This window comes from Myiozetetes cayanensis, unplaced genomic scaffold, assembly GCF_022539395.1.
Source record: "Myiozetetes cayanensis isolate MyiCay16 unplaced genomic scaffold, myiCay2020 scf12, whole genome shotgun sequence".
Classification (NCBI taxonomy): Eukaryota; Metazoa; Chordata; class Aves; order Passeriformes; family Tyrannidae; genus Myiozetetes; species Myiozetetes cayanensis.
This window is the reverse complement of record NW_026086826.1, coordinates 19,730,042-19,755,142: the sequence shown is the minus strand read 5'-3', so window position 1 is coordinate 19,755,142 and position 25,101 is coordinate 19,730,042. Positions and strand designations below refer to the sequence as shown.

General features: G+C 41.3%; 1 protein-coding gene across 11 annotated transcripts in view; it reads right to left on the bottom strand.

Annotated features, from left to right (window-relative positions):
- LOC126635357 (pancreatic alpha-amylase) overlaps window positions 1-25,101 on the bottom strand; it is a 41,625-nt gene that overhangs the window by 16,027 nt on the left and 497 nt on the right. The window contains exons 2-15 of one of the 11 annotated variants that reach the window (XR_007627677.1): window positions 23,921-24,051; window positions 21,023-21,238; window positions 19,380-19,526; window positions 17,913-18,110; window positions 16,449-16,679; window positions 15,441-15,574; window positions 15,231-15,353; window positions 15,018-15,117; window positions 14,690-14,811; window positions 14,451-14,576; window positions 6,131-6,229; window positions 3,296-3,406; window positions 665-742; window positions 270-377 (exon numbers count right to left, since the gene is read on the bottom strand). Coding sequence is in view for 8 of the 11 variants with exons in the window: in XM_050306492.1 (XP_050162449.1) it covers window positions 4,097-4,328; window positions 6,131-6,229; window positions 14,451-14,576; window positions 14,690-14,811; window positions 15,018-15,117; window positions 15,231-15,353; window positions 15,441-15,574; window positions 16,449-16,679; window positions 17,913-18,110; window positions 19,380-19,526; window positions 21,023-21,190 (1,680 nt within the window). In the remaining 3 variants the exon portion in view is untranslated. Of the gene's footprint in view, window positions 1-269; window positions 378-664; window positions 743-3,295; window positions 3,407-3,837; window positions 6,230-6,635; window positions 6,762-6,876; window positions 6,999-7,189; window positions 7,290-7,402; window positions 7,526-7,612; window positions 7,747-8,133; window positions 8,365-9,672; window positions 9,871-10,060; window positions 10,208-10,800; window positions 10,972-13,176; window positions 13,869-14,450; window positions 14,577-14,689; window positions 14,812-15,017; window positions 15,118-15,230; window positions 15,354-15,440; window positions 15,575-16,448; window positions 16,680-17,912; window positions 18,111-19,379; window positions 19,527-21,022; window positions 21,239-23,274; window positions 23,700-23,920; window positions 24,052-25,101 lie in introns of those variants that run through there. The other 10 variants (XR_007627678.1, XM_050306492.1, XM_050306493.1 and 7 more) reach the window with 10 other exon arrangements.

Sequence of the window (25,101 nt, the reverse complement as noted above, 5' to 3'; positions counted from 1 at the left end):
ACATGTAATTTAAATATGAGCAGTTACATATACAAGTAGCCATTTACTTTGCTTTATAGTGCATCACTTCCATCACTATTATGCTGAAAGTTACATATAGAGACAGAACTACTGTGAAAAAAAGAAAAGAAAAAAAGGAAAAAAAAAGGGAAAAAGAAAAATAAAGAGAAAAAGAAAAAAGAATGAACAAATTTACAACCTCATTATGAACTATTAGAAACAGAAATTAATGTAGACTGAGACAATTATTTTTCCAGTTATCAACTTACTTGCTTATCTCCTTTAATTTCTTGTCAGTGACTGCTACTTATACCCAGTAATGCTCTGAGAAGGCATCCTCATATGTTGCATAGCAAATCCAAATAATTTTCTTAAAACTGAAAAGTTGGAGGAAAATTAATTCAGCTACAAAGATGGGGATTTTATTGTGACTTACAGAAGATAAGAGATACAATCAGAAAACTTTTATTGCCTGGAACCAGTCCCTTAAAGTGTGAGCTTTCATACTACTGGGACATTCTCTGATTACAACAGTCTGATTTTTGTGTGCAGGATTCTGATAGATATGGATAAAACTAATTAAATAAAAAGTAATAAATAAAGTAATGAAATATATATTGTTTGAAATTAATAAAGTTTGTGAATTTGCATTTTATGGTATTACCTGCAGTTTTTGAGTGAACAAAGAACCTGTCCATGTCCATCTTCAAGATTCTGCCATGGTCGAATTTTTGGAGGTTCCCTGCAAGAGATATATTCATGGTGGAGAAAAATCTCGGAAGAAAAAGAGAACTGAAGAAAAAACAGCTTTGAAATGCAGCTAAACTACTGGACAACAGATAACTTCCTACCTCAGAGACTGCTTTTCATGTTATAAAAGTGTTGTGTTTATTCAATTTAGTAACAATGTTGTTAGAAAAAATCTTAGTTTATATGTAATCTGCAGTTTCAATTATTGTTAGCCCTGTCCCTATTCACTGACTGTAACCCCTCTGCTTATTGGCCCTGATAGTTAAAATTTATAGCTTTTCTCCTTCTTTCTATCTCTCCTCACCCATATTTGGATTTGTTTAGCTCAATTTCTCCATTTATAGACATTCCTTTGCATGAAACTCCCTTAAATCCTCCCAAATTCCACACATTCCATGCTCTACCACATAAAAGCTAGCTCACCCCTGAAATAAAAATTCATCCATTTTGTCTTCACTGTGTGTGATTCCTGTGCAAAGTGGACCATGGTTTTAATATTTTGGAGGTGTCACAGCTTTCACCTCCAATACTGAATGGCACCTCTTGGTTAAATAGAGCAAGTTGCATTTTTTCACTTTTACTTCAGGAATTGTTCAAAATAGGTGAAAATTTTGACAGGATATACTTTTTCGAGAGCTATTAATTCTCTTGTTCTAGGTGAAAAGATATGCAGAGGGTTAATCAAATGCCAGATCATGCCTTCAATCAGTATCATTTGGGGAGGTAGTTGAGGCCACTAAAAAGCTAACTCTGCTGTGTTTGGTGGTTTTGCATTTCTCACTTTTAGGGTTTTTTAAGTATGTTGGTGTAAACAATGCCAAAGGTGAAATATTTATCCACATTTTCTTTGAGTTCCATCATTCTCCTTGAGCTATTTTGAAAACTTTGCTTTGCTTTCCCTTGTAGTCAGTCAGATAAAACATGGGATTTGAGACTGATGTATTAAAACTGGCCTTACTGAGAATGCTTAGCTGATATTCACACAAAGCTACACACGTTGTTCGGAAAAGTTGCACAGCTCCCTTGGGAATTGTTGTTCCCTGTTCTAAAGGAAATGCTTGCAGGTGCTTATGTCTTCAGTTTGATTACCATTGGTTTAGTCTGCATAAGCATTACACTATAAATATTCACCAAAATTAAATTGTGCCCTGTTGAGTTGCCTGATCTGGCCACTGCAAGATTTTTACTGTAATACAGCTCTAGGCTCAAAATCCCACGTGTAGCTTCTGAGGGGACAGAGGAACTTTTCATTTGTGAGGACATTGCTATACTTTTCTCACATAATCTACTGATAACACTAAAGACATCCAATTTATAATGTACCTAGGTAGCTTCTCCATTAGTAAAACACTGTGTTCTGCTTAATTCAGTACAGTGTGCTTTGTTTATACATATTCAGAGAGCACATGGCCAAAACAAATGGACATAGCAAGAAAATCACATCTACTGCTATGCTTTATTTTATTGTTCTTTTCCTGTATTTTAATTGTCAGAAGCTGAAGTGAATAAAGAGTGTTTTATACTTACAAAACTGACTATTATCTACTGCCTTTCCCACTCCACTACAATCACAAGATATATTTAGAAAGCAAAGCACATTCTTTCTTTATCACTCAATTAAACACAAGTGCAATTAATTAAATGAGAAAATTATAAATTATTCCTCATTGATTTTGCAGGTGTTAACTGTTCAGGTTTAACAACAGCCCCAAAATTTCCTTAGTGTAGAGAGGTCAGAAGTTAAGACAGTCAACTAGAGGATCATAGTAAAGTTTACAACAAGAACTGTTAAAGTCTTATAATTTTTCTGTAAAACCATTTAACTACTGTCCCTAAAATGTTCTCTAAGGGATATCATTGCTAATAATGGATACTTACAGACCATCTGGTTGAAATAAGTCAAAGAATTTTTCTCGTACCTACACTGCAAATGAATTATCTCTGCATTGATCTTCCTTCTGTTCCAGTCTACTTCCCTTAAATGCCTCCATATGTTGTACAGCACAAAACAAACCATGCTTGAACAACAAAATTCTGCTTAATTTTAATTATGGTACCTGTGAAATGTAGATATTCCAAATCATACTTTTATAGGCTTCCTATTGTTTGAATATGGTAGTTACAGGACAATAGTTAGAGCCTCATTCCACTGTTGCTCCAGCACATTTTAAAGAAAATAGTAGTTTTGGTGTACCGTAAACACAAAAGCTTCCATAAAAGCATCATTGCTTTTGGGGTTGTTCATTTTCTACATTATCCCAGAGAACACTATATTTCTGTAAAAATATGAAATTGTTCAAAGAGTGGAGGTGTCTGAATCTAACACAGTTCCTCTAAGCTTCCCAAAGAGCACACAGGAAGAGCTGGCTGGGAGGGAAATGGTACTTGTCATGTGACAGAAGAGGCAGAAAAGCAGGAAAAGCAAAATCGGGATAAAAGTGTGTGGAAGTACAATAGAAGAGAAAAGAACAGGGGGCAGCTGGAGCAGCTGAACCAGGGACAAAACAAGGAGGACAGAAGGTAAGTTTGTCAGAGACACTATTACCTTATTCATCATAAGTAAAGATGGACAGATTCACCTTCTGCCCAACCAATGCCAACTGAGCAGTTCTTCATGATCCAGTAGCTACATTCATGCTTTTCTGCAGTGAAGGAACTGAAAAGAAATTGTATAACAGAACTAGTTAAACTTCTCTGGAAGTTTCACAGATCCCAAAGGAAAAATAATCTATTACTAACCATCATCTTTCTTTCATTCACTTTAAAACCCATCTGATAACCAGATAGTATGTAAAAAGTCAGCAGGGTTTACTTTTGCTCACAAAGTTTTTTCCAATCGTCTACGTGGCATATCCCTAAAACTGGTAATATTGTTTTTTGTGTGCTTAATCCCAGCTGATTAGGTCTGGGGGCTTTTCCCCTGTTTAAATTCTACACCAAATTTCAAAATAAAATATAAAAATGAGAAGAGAGTGTACCTGGGAAACTCCAAATTTGGAGTGAAAATAAAAGCCAACTCTTATTCAAATCTTTGCTTTCTTTTACATCTCCAAATTTCTAGGGTTTAAGATAGTATTTTGGAAGGCTTGAGACTAGTAATATTGCAAAAATAAAAATCACTTATAACAGGTTTTGACATTCCTCAATAAACTCACTGGTTGGCCAGTGAAAGCGAGCACCACTTGCCATAGAAAATGAAATCTTGCATAATGCCCACAAAATTCTAAAGTTTTACAGTTCAGCAGCTCTGTTAGACATCTTCCTGTGCCCCAGCAAACATCTTACTTTAAACTTGATAAATTTCATAACATAATTTCAATTTATCACTGATTACTGGTATACAAGATTAACACCTTAGTGCCTTCAATTTACATATAGAGGAGTGGCAACAGAAATTATAACAATAAAGATAAATATTTCCTAGTACTAAAATTTTTTTAAAAACAGCCATTGTGAGTAAAGCTGACTGTAACACTGGGTTTTGTGAGTTATCTGAAAGAGCTGGTGTTTCTCTGGATGACACTGTTGCTTTCTTCATGATCTTTGTGCTCATATTATAAGGCAATGTGGCAAAAAGCCTGAAATAAAAGGAACAAAAACCAGGTCAGGGCCTTTCAAAGCAGTGAACGTTTGACCCACAAAGTTTTACTTACACATAAGAAAGAAACTGTCTCATGATTTCTTTTTCTCCATATTTCTATTTAATTCCACTGTGAAATGCAGACCTATCTGAATCTACATTAGGCAAAACACTCACTGCACTCCAGCATAATTGGAAAGTGGATCCACATATGTTCACATAATCTTCTCCATATTCAGCACCGCCTGTTGATTTATGGACACCTCGGATCAATGTGTGTCATTTCAATCATTTACCACAAAAGCTGTGGGGCTTGGGGGTGGATGTGTAATTTGAAATGGGGACTGACGATTCCAGTTGGAATTGGGCAATGTCTGAATAATAGCTAGTATGGAATCACAGCGTTTCTGAGGGTTAGAGCTGAATGCAGGGCTCAAACAAACATGGGTACAGTAACCCAGGAGGAGCAGGCAGTGCCAATCAACTTCAAAGGGGCAGGAGGGTTCCCTGACCTGCCCCTGTGAGCAAACAACAGGTTTGCACTGGCTGTGAACATCCTGCCACATGAATCTAATGCTCTCTGACATTGCTCCAGTGAGTGGATCCAGGGGCTGCGTGGGTGGATCCAGGTAGTGCTGGACAAAGCCAGCAAGGGAGACAGATCCAGCACTGGGCCAGGGACACTTCTCCCACACCACGACTGCCTTTACAGACGCTCTGAGCCCTTGGGCACCCTGAGAGCCAATAACCAGCCCCAACACCCACACACACTCTCTCTCCCACCACAAAAGCTAAAGAGCCCTTAAAAGTAAATCTTTACCTCAAAAATCGCAAATCTGAGCAACTCTCTTCTATTTTCCTCCCCAGACCAGGTTGCAATGATTCCTGTGCAAAGATTCCTCTGACTTGAAGCAAAGCTCACACTCGCCTTTACATCACAGCTGACAAGGAAATTGGGAAAGCCGCCAAATCTGTGTTCTGTCTGTGTAATTCTCTGAGATATTACAGAATAAGGCAGTCTAATGCACCACAGAGAGAAGAATGTGCTGTGTTTCAGCCACTGACACAAGGTGTAAGCGATGCCTGCATATACAGCGATGTTCTTGGACACCTCTGGACCCCCCCAGTGAACATTCATTTGCAGCAAACCACTGGGGATAACGACAGCAGAGCTGTGGGTTTGATTTGTGTGGGCACAAACTGACTGGGAACCAGGTAACCAGTGGCGTGACTGAAGTCACAGACTGGAATAACTATTTGGCATGGCCCAGCTTCCTTCACTGGCCAAGACCCCAGGTTTGGATTGCCACAAGAAAGGGATAAACTGTGTGTAGGCACTGCTTGTAGCTGACTGCCCACAACGTGGCTGCTGTGGGATACAGCTGTGTGTGCATGTATCAGCCTTGAAAATACTGCATTTTAACTTACTGAGATGCTGGTTTGGGTTATTTTTCACTTTATTTTATTTTCTCCTGTGTTTTTGTTATGTGGGAATTGAAGTGCTGCATTGCCTTAAAATCTGACTGCAATGCCACTAGTTAAGAGGTAATAAAGTTACATCCAATTAATTAAGGGAAAAAGCATTATTCTTCAATTTAATTGCCATTTACTATTCACTAGGTACAGTCACTTATGCTCAAAAAGCAGGGGACCACATATGGGGGAAACAGAAAAGCACAGACCAAACGGAGGAGGATATTTCTCTGGAGTTATAATTTCGCATCAACATGAATTGCAATAAATGGATCTTCAGCATCAGTATTAATCTGGAAATTAGCCTTTCCATCACCAGAAACATACACCTGTTTTCCAGTACATCTGTTGTTCTCCTTTTGTCCAGAAATAACATCACAGTATGTACCAGCAGGCAGTCCAGTTTGCAAATAGACGCTCATATTCCTGTGTGAAAATAAACAAATGCAATTTATCCATTATTTTAAAAACAGACATTTCATATCGCGTGCAAGATTTTTGAAACTGATGCTACTCCCTTACTTTGAAGAGCAATGTGAAGCATGAGCTTTCTGATCCTATCCCTGCTTCATTTCCTATGCTCCCAGCATCAAGCCTGCCAGAGTTCAAGAAGTATTTGGATGATAGCCTTGGGCACATGGTGTGACTCTTGGGGATGGTCCTGTGCAGGACTAAGGGTTGGACTCGATGATCCTTGTGTGTCCCTTCCAACTGGGAATATTGTGTGATTTGAGCTGTCTAGGCTTGGTATATGCTTGAATAACTCAGGTTGTATTGCTGATGAGGGATGCTATGGTTCTCTCTGGGTACACTGTTCCTCCCACTGACTTACCAGTCATCATTATTGAAGATGATGAAGCCTTTATTACCACGGCCAAAAGCTACTTGATTGCTGCCGTTGTCCCACCAGTTGGAGAAAGGCTCACCGTCCACCACGTTACGGAAGATAACCATGTTCCTGAAAATACCAGGAATGGCTGTCACTGCAGCTGCAAGAGCTCTAAAGCCACAAGGAACATCAAGCAAAAGCAACTGCTTTCACTTTTTTTTTTTTTTCTCCCACAGGGTCCTACTTTATCTGACGCCAGCGATGTTCACAAACCCAGTCGTTGCCACAGGTGGTGTCCTCGTTGATTGTCACAGGCTTTATTGAGCCATCCGAGTTACTTGGCGGTCCAACCCAGTCATTGATGTCCTGTAATTCAAAACTCTCTAATTTCTCACTGAAAATGCAGAGAGCCTCTTGCCAGAGAAAAGATAGACAGAGCATCACATTTGCACCAGCACAGGGAAATCCCTTAACACACTGAAACACACTCGACTACTTCTAGTACCCTGCTTTGGGCCTTATTCAACACAAATGCATCTTCAGCATTGCAAACCTACCTTTCCATCCACAAAGTATCTTGGCCAGCGAAAACTTGACATCACACGTGTGAACCCATATGGATGGGCCAGCATGAAACCAACTGCCATTTTATAGAGCCTGTTGGATGGACAAAACAAGCTGTCAGATGTGGAAACAGAAACCTGCCAGAGAACAGACAGACAAGACAAGCCAAACAAAGAAGCAGCACCCAGACAAGAGCAATCCCTTACCTGGCATCCCAGAAGGTCAGAATAGCAGACCCACCGGCCCCGTGCCCCCGCTGGTTGTCATGATTGTCCACAAAGACCAGGGCTCTGTCGGAAGGCACAAAGCCCCAGCCTTCTCCCCAGTTCCTGGCCAAAAACACAAAGAGCTGAAGCCACCCTGTCAATTGCTGTATCCAGTGTAGACCAGATAAATAGCAGCACCTCCATCCTTACTTTAGGTAGGCCATCTTTTCTCCGTTCCACTTGCGGATCACTGTCCCCAGCTTGGCACCGTATTTGAACTCTGTCACTCGGCCATTTCCAAAGTATTCGCTGCCTGTGATCGGCTCTCCACCCAAGTCAATTACCTGGTATAGGAAGGAAAATCTGTGCATCTGTTCTTGCCTCACAGAGAACAAAAATGCAGTGTACAGAACTCAACATTAGTTCTTTCTTTACGCTGATAAAAAAAGTATTTAAGTATGTGCATTTCTGCTGAGTAAATCAATCCAAAGTTGGCATAATACATGATGGACTCGTAAAAACATGACTGAAGAAAGAAAAGGTAAAGTTGACTCACTGTGTGTTGTGGAGGCATTTTTAAAAAGCAAAATTACTTATGTGTGCAGCACTGCTCCCAAGAAAGCTCCTTGTGGGGTAAGTTGGATGAAGATTGTATTGCCTCCTCTGAAGGAGGAAGGTAAAAGAGATACGAAAGACAAAAAGAAACATACAAGGGAAAACATGGGGATTACCTCCTGGAAAATGAATGGTTTGGTTCCTTCAGGAAACCATTTAGTATTTAGATCTTTCAGCTTGTCCAGAAACGCCCTAATGTCTCCAGGCCACATGTGCTTGGCAGCGTCAATCCGGAAGCCTGCCACGCCAATATCAATGAGATGGTTCATGTACTCAGCCACCTTGGAGCGCACGTAGTCCTTCTCCAGGGCCAGATCCAGAAGGCTGACCAAGCGGCAGTCCCGGACCTGGGCAACAGAGGAAAAAGAAAAGAAAAGAAATTATATCTGTGTATTGTATCAAAGAAGGTGGAGGGGGGTGGTGGTTTGATTGGATAGTGTTATATGTGAGCATGATGTAAATGCTATGGGACAAGGATGAAAAATGTGCTGATTTTGGCTGAGATATAGTTAATTTTCTTCACAGTAGCTGGTATGGGGCTGTATTTTAGATTTGTGCTGAAAACAGGGGCGATGACTCTGTGCAAGCACTACTCAGCAATTACTAAAACTTTGCTAAGACTTTTTCTGTTCTCACCACACTCAACCAGCAAGTAGGCTGGGGACCCACATGGAATTGGGAGGGGACACAGCCAGGACAGCTGACCCTAACTGACCAAGGGGATATTCTATGCTCTGCAGATAAAAAGCTGGGGGAAGAAGAAGGGGATAATGTTTGGAGTGAAGGCATTTTTCTTCCTCACGCATGATGGAGCCCTACACTCATGGAGACAGTCAAAAATCTGCCTTCCCCTAGAAAGTGGTGAATAAATTCCTTGTTTTGCTTTCCTTGCATATGTGGATAAGTCTGTGCCACAGCAAGTGGCATAGTCTCTCTCCTGAAGAGACTGCTGCTCATAGATAAGGCTCCTTCTGGAGCAGGTACAGCCCTGAGGGACTGTAGTCTGTGGAGAAGCCCAAGCCAGAGCAGGGGTAAGGGAAGGAATTCATTGCAGTGTTAGACACAATGGTCTGGTCCAAAGGGACTGGGGTGGAGATTGAAATGGAGATACCTTTAAACGGTTGTAACCCAGGATTTCAGATGCATGTTACAGGATATTACCATAGCAGGAACCACATGACCCAGTGGAGGGCAAGCCTTACATGAAGCAGTGCAAGTGCAGAAACATCAGTGTATTGCTGCAAAGTGGCCAAAAAGCTTGAGAAAGAACTGCTACACATTCCAACTACAAAAACCAGTAAGTTGCTCACCCAGGGCACCACCTTGCACTGCTCTCAGTTTTCCAAGGGGGCTCTTTATCATGATCAGCTGAGTTTATAAGCTATAAGAATGAGGTCATAGGCTGAGCTGAGTACATTGGGCTCAGCTCAGGGGAAAACTTCCACATATATGTTCTGATTCCTCTCTAAGAATATTTTGCATCACTAGTACCTATGGTCGCTACTGCATTCACTTGTCAAGTGACTAAGCACAGGTTTTGTGAGAAACTACACCCTTTGTTTGGTCTTACTGCAGAGATTACACAACAGGTTAAAAAAAAAAAAAAAAAGAAAAAAAAAAGAAAAAGAATCAAAACTTTTGCCAGAGGAAGTTACCTGATATATATCACCATAATTTTCAATTTCTCCACTTCCACTATGACATTTGCCATCATTGAAATCCCAGCCAGAGTACGGCACAGCTGGAAAATCTCTGTTTCCAGCATTAAAATAGCTTCCACAGGTAGAGTGTGTGCCTGAGCCACCTGCAGCCCCACACATGTGGTTGACGACAGCATCCACATAAATACGAACCTGGAAAAGCAATATGAGCATTTCAGTATGTTTTGTAGCGATCATGAAGTGACAGCCACAACTTTACCACATCACTGTTGATTTTTTTCCCTTTCAGTTTCTTTCTTGGTAGATGTCTCCTTAGAGGTACCTTCCCACAGCTGATACAGCGCTTGTTGCCATATCAGATACAGATTTTCAAGGCACTTACTCCAACATTGTTGCATCTGGTCACCATGTCTCTGAACTCATCTTCGTTCCCCGACCGAGTGCAGAGCCTGTAGCTAATGGGCTGATATCTTTCCCACCAAGGTCTGTTGGGGTTAGTAATGACAATATTTTCATTTGGAGGCGAAACCTGTAGACAAAATTATGTACTTTACTTTGATAAGAAATCAATTGCTTTATTTCAACATTTTAAGGGCAAAACCTGCAGTCAGCATCTCTGACCTCAGAGGCAGGCTAGCACCCAACCCAGCCTCTCTCCCACAGCAGAAGCCCAGGTCTGTCAGATATCTGTCTTGTAGACCGGTAGGAAAGAGGTTTTCCTTTTTTTCTGTGGGTTGCTCAGGTCCAGCATGGGCCTGCTTTCAAGGGCACATGCACGGGAAGGCTAAAGCCACAAGGAAGTATTTGCACCTGGAGTAGTGACAGCCTTAGAAAAGTCAAATCTCAGTGCTTATGCCCTTCCCTCAGAACAAGGCAAAGAGTCTTATCTTTTACTCAGCTGTCAGGGGAAGCCTTTCAGAGGAAGGCATGCCCCTTTGTAACCAATCTGCTAGAGATACAAAAACATCGGCCCTGTAGGCCTGTTAGGGTTGCCTCTAGCAGCTTTTACTGCTTCCAACCCTCCCTCTCCAACAGCAAAGTTACTTGGAGATGGCTGTTTCCATCTCAGGCATTTTGATTTATTAATTAAATGCTACAATGCCATTTTCCTACTACTCTTACCTGAACTCCTCCGAATCCATTAGGAGCTAAATAACGCTCACACTCCAGAGCAATATCTGCCCAGCGCCATTCGAAGAGATGCACAATAGATGTCCTCTTAGAGAGGGTGTTGGGGTTGTACTGCCCCCAGCAAAACCCTGCAGCTGCGAGGAGGAGGAGGAGGACTTGCATGGTGCCTTCTACTGAAGGCACTCTGGCCTCTCCACAGGCTATTTATGTTCCTGCAAGATGATAAAATTCCTATCGCAGCTGTCAAAACTCACATGGATCAATGCTATCAGTTATTAGTTAGCTAGCTAGCTCAATATCATTCCTTTGGTTTGTTGTTTCTCCTGGTTTGCCCAGCAGCTGAAGATAAAATACCTTTTCACAGTGATTATACACAATCATAAGCTAAGCAGTCTGTGAGCAATGTACCCAAATCCAGAATTGTACTCTTTCATGTAAACAAACATACTTTATCAAAAGTATTCCAAAACATAACACACAGACTCTGAAAGGGGTCTCTGGAAGGTTAAAGGAGTGAGAGGTGATTAAAGATGAAAAGCTAACAGCACTAGGAGAATGACTGAGTTTATCTAATCCTGACAGGTGGATGCCTCTGAATGCTGGTAGAGTTCAAAACAGGGTACCTGATCAGCCTGATCAGTCAATAGCAGATCTGTCACACAACAGGTTGTGGATCTTCCCCAGGTAAATCACACTGGTAATTAGAAACTGATGCCTTTTCATATCTGAAGTGTTTCTCCATTGTCACTGCCCAGTCCCTGCTAGGAACTGTTACCAGTTTTCTTCACACGGTTGTGCAGAACAGCTGTGGTTGTACCTGACTGAAAGTGATTACAGCTGCATTTTCCTCTCCAGCAGAAATCTTGCATAAGGTTTCATCTCATTTTAAATCACCAGTTTTCATCTCATTTTAAATCACCAATGATTCATCTCAGTCAAGGAACCCAAACTCAGATGTAAATGATACTGCAGATGAGTGTTAGCTAACTGACATAAAACAGAATCTGAAAGCCAGAGCTGTTGCCCAAGTCCCTCTTGGCTTTTCCTACAATTTTCTCCTTTAAAAAAAACCCAACAACTTCTGACTTTAGCTCATGAAATGCTTTCAGGTCTTCATATGGAACTGACTTACAAAATTAAGGTCTTAGCAACAATTCTCCATGAATAAGCTTGAGTTATATCAACACCACTCTGAGAACACAGAGACCATAAAATTCCTGATATTTGATGAATATCTGTGAGGAAAAAAAAAAATTAGCACAAAGGTCACATCTACTCCAGGAGAAAAGAAACATCAGTACATCAGTGCACTTTGTACTTGAACTACCACACTACGTTTGTTCTTTCTGAAACTAGTCATGCCAATGTGTCACATGCATCCTTCTCTTTCCCAGGATTTGTCTTCAAGGACAAAACACAGAAGTATTTGTCCACCTGTTCATTTTCATATCGCAGACATTATATGGCCTCTTTTTCCCCTACTGTAATGAAACAGTAAATTACTGTAAATGACCTTGCCTACTGACCAACAGCAAGGAACCAGTGAGCAATTGCACCTTGTGATTACCAGTTCAGTGAGAACAGACCCCCTCATCCCTCAATATTACTGAAAGCAACCAAATGTGCCTCAGGTTAATTATTACATCACCATTCCCTGCAGGGTTCCACTGATGTGATGGCATGTCACTGCATGACTTTCAGCTTCCAGTGGCATGTGTTTTCCACTGAAAAATATGCTGCTGTCAGCCAAGAAGAGTATGGACCAACCCTTACTAGCCTGATGCAATGGATGGCAAACCCCCTGGCAAAGGGCACTGGGAGCCCCCACACCACAGGCTGTGCAGGCTGTGACTGACAGTCCAAGGGCATTGCAAAGAACGCTAATTTAACACACAAAGGGTCGGTGGGTGGTTCAGATAAACAACTAAGTCAATTGAGTGCATCAGATGATAATGCAACTGTTTATCCCACAGTTAATTAAAAGGGTGTGAATGTCTCCTTGGTTTAGCCAGACCAGTATGGGAAAGAGTGTACACATGGCTCAGTATAACAGAGATCATATAAAATTAAAAACTAACAAAAGTTTTTTTGTAGGTAGCAATGGGCTTTAGCTGGTTTCAACCCACATATTCCTTTTCTGTGACTGGGAATGCCCAGCATCCTATTGGTGATTGGCACCAGTAATGGAGATCAAGTCAATTTTGGGGTAACTATGGAAGAACTAAGTTTCAGACTTGTACAGGCACAAGCTGACCGTGAACCAGGTAATACATGGGCTTGACTGATGCCAAAGGCTGGAATAAGTAACTGGCACAGGCCAGCTTCCTCTGACCCAGGCCCAGTCTTTGTCACAAAAAAGGGACAGACTTGATTTGAATGCCATTTTTTATTCACTAGATACAGAGAATGTACAGACCAACAGAAGTAACACATTTTCAACTGAGTGATCACTTGGAAGCAACTTGAACTGTGCCACGTTTCAGCACAGAGGTGTCTCCTCTTGGTTTTTGGACATCCTGTCAATTCCCAGTCCCACTTGCCCCTAAAGAGAACTACATTTCCACTTACACACAGAGCACCACCATTTTAAATTAAGTTCCATTTTCTCCTTTCATTTTGGATTAGTACTTTAACTGAATAAAGCACACTTAAAATTCCAAACAGGTGTACAGCACCACTCCCAGATGTGCACTGGCACCACCAGCTCCTGTCTCTGCCGAGCAGCTGCTCAGTATTTCATCATTATTAGCTAATACACTTTGCTCTACCTCGGTTCATTCGGTGCTGCAGAGCCAGGACATTCAGCCCACCTGTATGCTCTTAGCAAAAACACAGAAGAGAAGAAACAACAGGTGCACAACAGATCTGGTTACAATTTAGCATCAACATGAATGGCAATGAACGGGTCTTCATCCTCATTACCAATCAGGAAATTAGCCATGCCATCAGCAGCAACGTGAACTTCAACTGCTGTACAGTGGTCACCTTCCTTTTGTCCAGAAATGACATCACAGTAGGTGCCAGCAGGCAGACCGGTCTGCAGAGTTACATTCAAAGACCTTTGGAAAAGATTGAAATGCAGTAAGGATTATGTGGACTCTAAAATGCCCTGCAACTCATATTGGAGACCTTCTAGATGTTAGGTAATTCTGGAGTTATCCTGTAGCACTTCTCTGGACACTGCAGAATCTATTGAACCACTACATCCTTCAAATTGCTCATCACCACAACCCGCTTCTAATTATTACAGGCCTGACATACTCCGTTCTCTTATCATGTCATTCTTGCATGAAAGATTGCAATACAGTTTTTAAAACTGTCACTTTTAGACCACATTCCCAAGTTTACAAGTTCCCTCATTTCTATAAGTTCAGACTTTGGTGGCTGACCCTGCTCAGTGCCACAGACAATTTCAGAACTGGGAAACCGCAAGACCAGAGTACAAGACCTAACTGTCAAGAGTGAAGAGTGTTCCTGGTAGAGTGGAGAATGGTAAGTTTAAATTGTCAGAAAGAGAGACAGAGGATGCACCTGTTACAATGATTTGTTGGAGCTAGCAACACCTTAAAAGCTTTCATTATTAACTAGATTTATAAATAACATATTTATAATAATAATGTTATAATTGATTTCTTACTTACCAGTCATCATTATTGAAGATGATGAAGCCTTTATTACCACGGCCAAAAGCTACTTGATTGCTGCCGTTGTCCCACCAGTTGGAGAAAGGCTCACCGTCCACCACGTTACGGAAGATAACCATGTTCCTGAAAATACCAGGAATGGCTGTCACTGCAGCTGCAAGAGCTCTAAAGCCACAAGGAGCATCAAGCAAAAGCAACTGCTTTCACTTTTTTTTTTTTCTCCCACAGGGTCCTACTTTATCTGACGCCAGCGATGTTCACAAACCCAGTCGTTGCCACAGGTGGTGTCCTCGTTGATTGTCACAGGCTTTATTGAGCCATCCGAGTTACTTGGCGGTCCAACCCAGTCATTGATGTCCTGTAATTCAAAACTCTCTAACTTCTCACTGAAAATGCAGAGAGCCTCTTGCCAGAGAAAAGATAGACAGAGCATCACATTTGCACCAGCTTGATCCAACACGGCACAGGGAAATCCCTTAACACACTGAAACACACTCGACTACTTCTAGGGCCCTGCTCTGGGCCTTATTCAACACAAATGCATCTTCAGCATTGCAAACCTACCTTTCCATCCACAAAGTATCTTGGCCAGCGATAACTTGACATCACACGTGTGAACCCATATGGATGGGCCAGCATGAAACCAACTGCCATTTTATAGAGCCTGTTGGATGGACAAAACAAGCTGTGAGATGTGGAAACAGAAACCTGCCAGAGAACAGACAGACAAGACAAGCCAAACAAAGAAGCAGCACCCAGACAAGAGCAATCCCTTACCTGGCATCCCAGAAGGTCAGAATAGCAGACCCACCGGCCCCGTGCCCCCGCTGGTTGTCATGATTGTCCACAAAGACCAGGGCTCTGTCGGAAGGCACAAAGCCCCAGCCTTCTCCCCAGTTCCTGGCCAAAAACACAAAGAGCTCAAGCTACCCTGTCAATTGCTGTATCCGGTGTAGACCAGATAAATAGCAGCACCTCAATCCTTACTTTAGGTAGGCCATCTTTTCTCCATTCCACTTGCGGATCACTGTCCCCAGCTTGGCACCGTATTTGAACTCTGTCACTCGGCCATTTCCAAAGTATTCGCTGCCTTTGATCGGCTCTCCACCCAAGTCAATTACCTGGTACAGGAAAGACAGAGTACTGCTTTCTACTTAAAAACCAAGCAAGTAAAAGACATTGCCTTTGGCATTGGTTTAAGCAAGAGGTAATTCTTGAGCTAATTATATTTTTTGGCTTTCCTGCAAAATTGTGTTTAAAGCTATTTTCCCCTTTAACCTCAACCTAGCTGTGAACTTGTTTTCCATCTCCATCCTATATCTCCTGATCACTAATGCATAATTACTGCTTGGGCCATACCAACTTTAGTCACCAATGCCTCTGCTTCCAACAGCTGGGCAGCCTCATTTCACTGTGTAGCTAAACACTGTTTCATTATTGGCCTCAGTGCTTGCAGGCCAGATACTGTTTTAATAAAATGAGTCTAGCAACTTTAGCTTCTACTGACTGAAACCAGCAACTAGCTGCTTCTTAGGTCCTGTTCAGATTTGTTATTCAAAATGTAAAGCACAAATTCAGAATATCGAGCAATACTAGTTATGGCATAGGAAAACAAAGTTTCAGACTGTAGACACCATTTATGTCTTCTGTTGCAATTTATTATCTAGAATTTAACATTCAGGAAGTGAAATCTCTTTTTAGATCAGAGGATTTTTTACACTAACTTCAATGCAGTAAATTTCACCTCAAATGAAATTTCCAGGTGAAAATTCCAGAGGATCCAAAACATCTGGGGCATTCCACACGCCAATTACCATTTATGGGCAGATTAGATATTTGCAAATTACGGTTATTAAATCTTGATGATGATTTCTACAGATCTAGCATCTGAAAGGTGCTTGGGCTCAGTCAAGCAAAGCATTGCTTTCCTTGTGTGTCTATACCGTGCCTATAAAAAATGTATTCAGTAAAATTTAAAAAAAAAATAAAGATTACCTCCTGATAAATGAAAGGTTTAGTTCCTTCAGGAAACCATTTAGTATTTAGATCTTTCAGCTTGTCTAGAACCGCCTTCACGTCCCCAGGCCACATGTGCTTGGCAGCGTCAATCCGGAATCCTGCCACGCCAGCGTCAATGAGACCGTTCATGTACTCAGCCACCCTGGAGCGCACGGAGTCCCTCCCCAGCGCCAGATCCAGAAGGCTGACCAGGCGGCAGTCCCGGACCTGGGCAAAGATTCTGAAATGAAGCATTTTTCACCTAATAAACCAAAGGTAGTGTTCTGCACACATTTTGAATTTTCTGGCCTACGTTACAATGTCAAATACAGCATTAGCTAGGCTTTGTATACCAAGCATATCTTTGCCTTGGACAGTCATCTACACAGAAGGAGCATTAAGAAATCTGCATTTATCCAACTTATGCATTTGCAGATGCTGAAGGATTATAACAGCCAAGTTACTAAATTTATAATAGGCTTTTTAAATGCAAGTATAAGGCAAAAGTATGATAAATTGGTTTTTACTCAGTGCATTCATTTCTTCTCTGATATATAGAAGATTTCTAGAAGTCATATTTCTAAATCATTTCAAAATCTCAAGTTACTTCAGCCTTCTAAAACACTAAACTCCTGTTTCCTGCAAATACAAAATGATGGGCATTGATTTTCATCAAAAGAATACTTTAAACAGACACTGAATATACTGAGATGCTTTTTCTAAGAACTCTCATTATGGGTTTCCATGGCTATGCACAGCCTATGGAAAGAGTAAGGTGCATTAGTCTATCTTGCAAACTGTACTAAAGAACTGGCTATAAAGATGCCCCTATAGAACAATTTCTGTCATTTCTCCAAAACTCCTTTCCCCTTAACTTAGATTCAGGAAAGATCAAAGGCATTTGAAAGGCATAAGACACTATTCAAGAAAGGTAGGTATTTATTTTTAGAAGATAATTTTTTATTCTGTGGTAGTTATAAAGTCCTGACCTCATAATCTAACACAGAGGAATAGATAAACTCCTAGGAAATATCTGAACAGAAGGTCAATTTTCAAGATTTTGGCATTACTATTTTCCTTTAAAAAATCCTAATCTCTCTTTTCTGAAATTGAGGCCAAAGAAAACTTCCAAATTAAAATGATAGGCAAACAATAACTCTTACACTTTTTTGACACAAAACTCCCAAGCAAGATAGTCACTAAATAGATTTTATGAGCTTTAAATTGTCTTTCTTTATAGAATACCTAAGCACATTTGCCTAAATCTGAAACAGAGCCATTGTTTCAAATAGAGCGATCCCTTTAAGAAGCGGTGTTCCTGATAGCAACACTAACATCTATTATTAATTTGGATGGCTTTCCATGAGCCATTTTGTTTTAAAAAATGTCTGACTGTAGACGAGAGCAAAGAAACCACAGCACAGGAACAGATGTACACGAAAGCCATAGTTCTAGGTTTACCTGAGATATATCATGATAATTCTCAATGTTTCCACTTCTAGATTTACATTTACCATCATTAAAGTCCCAGCCAGAATACGGCACAGCTGGAAAATCTTCAGTCTTTGCATTAAAATAGCTTCCACAAGTGGCATGGTCGCCAGCACCAGCATTAGCTCCACACATATGGTTGATTACTGCATCCACATAAATATACACCTAGAGAATAATATTCACATAACAATTTGAGAAAGCTACTTCCCACAGCACCACTAATCAATGTTCTCTTTCCCACACCTGCTGCCTTATCCTCCCATATATGCTTGATTGCTTCACCCAACACCTTATTCAAATTATTTTTCTTTTATTAGCATACAGCAATGGGGATACAGCATGCAGCTCTACAGGCACGCAGATAACACTGCATCCATTTTTTGAAATGGTAGAAGGGAGGATCCTGGGAACGACTGACCTGCCAGTGTCACCTCTGTGTCTGGGAAGATCATGGAACAGATCACAAAACCATAGAATGATTTGGGTTGGAAGGGACCCTAAAGATCACCTAGTTCCAACCCCGTGGCCACCTGCAGGTACACCTTCCACTAGATCAGGGTGCTCAGAGCCCCATCCAGCCTGGATCCTCCTAGAAACTTCGCTAAAGCACACGAAAGACAAGAAGGTGATTTAAGACAAGGAGCACAGCTTCACCCAAGTCCTGCCTGAGTAATCTAGTGGCCTTCTATGATGGAGTGACCGCATCAGTGGACAAAGGAAGGGTTACAGATGTCATCAATCTGTATTTCTGTAGGGCCATTGACACCATCTCCCTCAACATCCTTCTCTCCATTTGAGGGATGGGCTGTTCAGTGGATGAGGAATTGGTTGGATGGTTGCATCCAGAGGGTAGCAGCCAACTGCTCAGATTCCTGACGGAAATCGGTGACATGTGGTGTCCCTCAGGAATCCGTACTGGGACCAGTGTTATTTAGTGCCTTCATCAATGACAGAGATGAAGGGATCGAGTGCACCCTCAGCAAGCCTGCAGATGACACCGAGTTGAGTGGTACAGCTGACAAACCTGAGGGATGAGAGGCCACTCAGAGGGACATGGACAAACTTTAGAAGTGAGGCTATGGGGACTCACATGAGGTTCAACAAGGCCAAGTTTAGACTAAATATAGGAAGTTTTTTCACAATGATGGTGGTGGAACAGTGGCACAGGTTGCCCAAAGAGGTGGTAGATGCCCCATCACTGGAAATATTCAAGGTCAAATTGAATGGGGCTCTGAGGAACTTGATCTAGTTGATGATGTCCCTGCTTATTGGGACTTATTCGACTAGATGACCTTTTAATGTCCCTTCTAAACCAAATAATTCTACAAAAACCCCCACCATCTTCACTCCAGTGCTACCATGTCTTCCCTGCTAAATTACTGCTTGTCTATATCCTTGCATTATTAACACCAGAAGGTTTTTCAAAGCACTTACTCCAACATTGTTGCACCTGGTCACCATGTCTCTAAACTCAGTTTCATTTCCAGATCGTGAGCACAGCTTGTAGCTGACAGGCTGGTATCTTTCCCACCATGGCTGCTTGGGGTCAGTAACAATAACATTTTCATTTGGAGGTGAAATCTGTGAACAAAACAATGGCACTTGGTAACAGGTTACTGATAATGGTTGTTTGCCCACTATTGTTAGAGAAAGAACATAAGCCATAGAGATACTCAGTATCCTCTGCTTACACTGGAAATAAAAGTCTCAGGCCTGGCTTTCAGCAGGTAGAAACATACTATAAAAATTAGGTCCATGGACATAGTGTCCTAATTATCTTTGTTACTGCAGGCCTTAAAAATTAAAAAAATAAATGTCTGAAATCTAAGAAATAAGTCAGCACATATAGGATCAGGAAGGAATTGACTGTATAGCAACTGACGTAACATCCTGCACTTAAAACTGATCCAACTTCCCGTTATTGTAATGGTTTGGATAAAAGCATTCTTGACCTAATTCTTGTAAGTTTCCAGGTGAGTTACACTCTTCCAAAATTTTAAAGATTCTGTTCAGGATACCTTTTAGGCAACAAGCTTTTGCTGCTACCTCCAAGTCTCTGGGCATAACCACCTGATCCCACCATTTCTCAGAAAGATCTCTAGGCTGCAGCCCACTTAGCTGCCACAGCTTTGTGACCATCTCAGCAAGTCATCATCTGAAAAAACTTTCCTTCTGGGACACTGTCAAAGAATGGCTTAAAAAGATACATATGCATATACCACAGTCTGAGAAATCAGTTTAAAAATCAATCAGGTCTGTGTGCCTGGAAAGAAGGTTGCAAAGAAAAGCTGTTATTGTTTGATAATTATTGGGAGAGTTCTTACTCAGGCCAACTTGCAAACTTCTGGGCTACAAGAGACAGGGCAGGCTTCTCACCAATTTTTCCTGAGCAATCTGATGAGCAAACTGAAATAGCTTAATAGGTGTCTGCCCTCCAGCCACGTTACCCCACCCATCTGACAGTACTGGTTCTACAGGAAATGTGTCTGTTGTTCAGACAGACCAGACTCACACAGGCACTCCCCCTCCAGAACCCCTGTTCAGTTCATTTCTGCCTGTTCACACCAGGTTCCTCCAAAGAAGGGTCTCTAATGGCTTACTGTGACACTTCGCTTAACAGAAAGAGACACGCCAGTCTGGGTGAACACAATTAGCAGCCTTTTATACTTAATTACTTAAACCTTCAGCACTTTATTATTCTGAGAGCAATTTTTTCAGTCATAGTGCTATTTTATGTTTATCTAGCTCTTAAGAGCTTCCCTCGATTTAAATAATATCAAGCAGATAAACATGGGTTACTCTTCACAACAGTAAAAAAAAAGATTTAGCCAACAATATGCAATTCTAATTCATCTAAATGCAATAGCACAGAGTGCAAAATGTGCACTTTGGAACAATGAAATAAAGTCATGCTTTCTCAGTAATAGCTGAAGAATATATTTTGTCAGCATTTACTACTTCCATTACCAATTTCTATTTTTCTTTCTCCGTACCTTTGGCGAATTGAACATTTTCTCTGAAAAACAAATTATCATCCATGTAGCAATTTTACTACCTACTGACAGGAACAGACATACCTGAACTCCTCCAAATCCATTAGGAGCTAAATAGCGCTCACACTCCAGGGCAATGTCCTCCCAGCGCCATTCAAAGAGATGCACAATAGATGTCCTCTTAGAGAGGGTGGGGGGGTTGTACTGCCCCCAGCAAAACCCCACAGTTAACAGAAGAAAATAGATACCCATCCCGTGCTCTGTGATCAGCTGTGCTCTTCCTACTACCTATTTGTGTTCCTGCAAGAGGGTAAAGTACACATTAGAAAATACACATTAGAAAACACACATTAGGAAATACACATTTAAGAGGAAATGTCCACCTCTGACACTATATTTAACTTGATTGTTGTTCTGAATGAGAACTGGATTCTATCTATGCTATATCAACCTCCCAAACCTACAGTAACTTCATTTTCCTGAAGTTACAACTAAGATGTTGATAGGCTCTCTCCTGTAAGATGTATTTTTATTAGTATAAAGCCAAAAACAACCCCAAAAGGCAAAAGTGTTCTTACATAAACTAAAATGGACATTTTGTTTTTCATTTTAATCCCTAGTATTTTACATTCCTGTTTATCCTTGAGAGGCATCTTTTTTTTCCAAAATGATGTTACTATGACTTGGACATATTTAGACAGGACCTTGGAGAAGCAGAGTATTTCTTATTGTGAGCTGTCACAAACCCCCACGTATTTTGGAGATCTAACATGGGTGTTTGTCCTTCATGATATTCATGACACCTGTCATCCAAACAACTGCCCTAACCTTGGAAGATCTCTCAGACACAGAAATTATTATAGTGACTCAAAACCAGAAATGTGAATGTCTGATCTCTGTACACTTGTACAATTTCTGTGGAGATTTTATCCTCCCAAAGAACACAAGGCAACAGCAGACATTAGGAGTGCTGTGAAGCTCCATAATCAAGAAATCTCCTTCTCAGGGCCAAGGTACAGAGTTCTGCATTTGAAGGAGCTTTTCAGAAGAGGAAAATCCCTACCTTCTGATGAGCTAGGCTAGGAACTCTATTTCCCAATTCATATCCTATTTGTATTTACCCGTGGGCAAACACAGAGGACAAGCCTTATATTTAAATTGCCTCTCCTTTTTCTCATCTAAAGAGATACAATGTGTAACAAACAGGAAGTTAAACAACTAAGGTTTGCATTATTCTATTCAGGATCTTGTTTTGCACTCTTCGTGTTTAGAAGTTGATTCAGATGGTCTGAGATACAAAAAGTACTACAAGGAGGCCTTTTACAAACAAAAGGCTGAATTACTACTTCCCTTAAACAACAAAGCACAAAATTTTGTTACTTTCCTCTTAGTATCTATTTAATTTAAAAAGCTATCTTAACACAGAAACAACACAGGGCAAAGAGGGAATAGGGGGATTCCTAGGTGCTATTACAGGGGACACCAAACACTTCACAGAAGGTTTAAACATGAACAGAAGGGCCTTCAGGTTTGCTACATGAATAAACCAGTGCCTTTCCTGATTTAATACACATCTGGAAATGCACTGCTGAAAACTCCAACCTGCTATGACACCGATAGCCAGGCCAAAGTTTTTATCAAATCTTACATGACTTCTACAAAATGATAATTCATATCCATCAGGCAGTGGATCTACACTCTTTGGAGCAAATTCAAGCACAAAATACACCAGTTTATATAGTACAGAATTCGCTTTCCAGAGCCCATTGCTATCAGCTGTCACTATTCACAAGCAGACAGAGTTATTTAGAATTACTCATTTAGTATATTTAGCTTGCTTTTCTGCCTGTGAACAAAATAATTTTAATGAAATTATTTACTTGTAGATCTTTGGTAAAGTAGACAGATAAATTTCATCCACAAGCAGTTGTTGTGTGTATCCATTTTCATGAAAAAATGCTTCTTTGCCCAGATAGGAAGACCATACATTAACAGAAAATGAGCTAGAAGAAGGTTTGATTTTCTCTGATGAGAGAAGCCATTTATCAGACTGGCAAGTTTTACTTACAGCAGTAAGTACACAAAGCAGTAAATTACACAAAGTAAGACTAATAGACTTTGACCTAACCAGCTCCAAGGCCTAATGCTTAAAGACCCAATGTTGTTTTTAATTTCTCTGAAATAGGTGTATGGCTGTTCTGTCTTTAGTACAAGCAATGATAAGAGAAAGGGGATGTTGAAATCCCCACCACAGTCTGATGGCTCTAGCTTCACAATGTTTTTGAAACTTGGAAAAAAACTAAAAGGCCTGTATCCCCCTATGGAAGAGCGCACACCTGATTGCACTTTAGATGCGAGAGAACTGTCTCTGAACAGCACTACTGCTGTCTCGGACGGCACGAGATCTCAGGTCACCTTGTCTTCTGCCAGGTTAGCCTGTGCTGTGAAGCTCAGCTGCAATCTCCAACGCACCACCAGCAGCGTTTACATGTGCGAGAGGTCTGACGCAGGCCTGCTGAAGCTGTCACAGCACAGCAAAGCGGTGTCGCTGTCACTTCGCGTGGCTCCCCACGGGACCCCGCTCACCCGCTCCGTGTGTCGCACAGGCTCCTCCAGCGCCCGGCAGAGGCAGCGCCGGCGGCCGTGAGTGCGCCGGGCCGGGCCCCCGGCTCCCGGAGCTCCCCGGGCCACGCACACCCCGAGGAGAGAGATGGTACCCTGGACCCCGTACGTACGCGCCTGGGCCGGCCCCAGTCCCGCACCCACCGCCCGCAGCCCAGCCCGCAGCGCCGCCCCTTCCGCCGGGCCGGGCCGGGCCCCGCACAACCGCGCCAGAGCACCGGGGAAGAGCCGAGCCCGGCCCCGCGCCGGCCCTTGGGCACCCGTCTCTGCTGGGGATCTCTATTTCGGATTTCGTTTGTTTGCTTTTCTTTCCTCTGGAATGCTTGTTTTGTTGGCCACTGGTTTCCTAAAGTAACTTGCCTCGCTACTGTTCGCGTTGTAGGCCAAACACTGCAGCTCCGACCCAAGCTAGCAGCTCCTGGCAGGAGGTCCTTTTGTGTTGTATACAGACTATACACAACTGTTTACTTTACTTGCGGTTTTGTCCATTCCTAGAGAAAAGAAACATTTTCCTATGACTACCTCCATTTGCTACTGTGTATGTCAAAGCCACTCTAGCAACAGTAAAAGTAGAAAATATCTCTAAGTTTTATATTACACACCATTATGTTGATTCAGTGTAAGATTACATTCCAGAATATATTTGTTCTTGAGATTTGGGAAAGGAAAGCTCTGGGGATATAGAGTTATCACACGTCTTAAAAAAAGATTTTTGTCCTTGAGCACAGCACCACCTTGCTGTTACCCTCCATCACTGCTTTGAAAACTCACTTGCTGGCCTTTTATGCACTATTTTAATAACTTGTCCCTGTACTTGTAGCTCAACATGCGTGTCAGGACACATTATCATAGTTTCCTTAATAGTTTATCAGTGTAAGATGGTGGACAGCATGTTTTATTTGTATTTTACTTTAATAATTAAAAACCCACCAAAAATACAGCTTAGCTTTATTCATAATGGAATGGCCACATGTGAATACACAAAAAAAAAAAAAAAAATTAAGCCACTTTTTTCTCACTTCTAAGCATTATAAACCCTTCAGCCACTCTCATAAAACTTCTCTCAGTATATTTTTCCTGGTCTACAAGTCCAAAATCAAGTAAGATAAGCTAACAAACAACTACACAATCCACATGAGAAAACAGCAAATAAGCCAAAAAAGAATTCCAGTAAAAGCATTTTATAGTAATGGATAAGCCAATTCATATGGAAAAAACAGCAGACACACTTTGATCCAGCCATCACTAGTAGTGATTTAGACTGCTTGCAGCTGGAATGATGTCAAAATAAATCTTTTACGTGAGCCAGTTACCAGACCATCAACCATGATTTAGTATTTTATAGAACAACATTTCTTCAAGTCCACTGGACTGGAGTTGCCAAGTAAACGTCATTTCAGTGTTTCCCTCATGGTTTTAGACAATTACACTAATCTGCCCAATATGTAAGAAATCCTACAATGTGACCTCCATTTATTGTTCAGTTCAACAAGGCAAGGACTACACTTACACAGGTTTAACACTGCCTTAACTGTTACTGG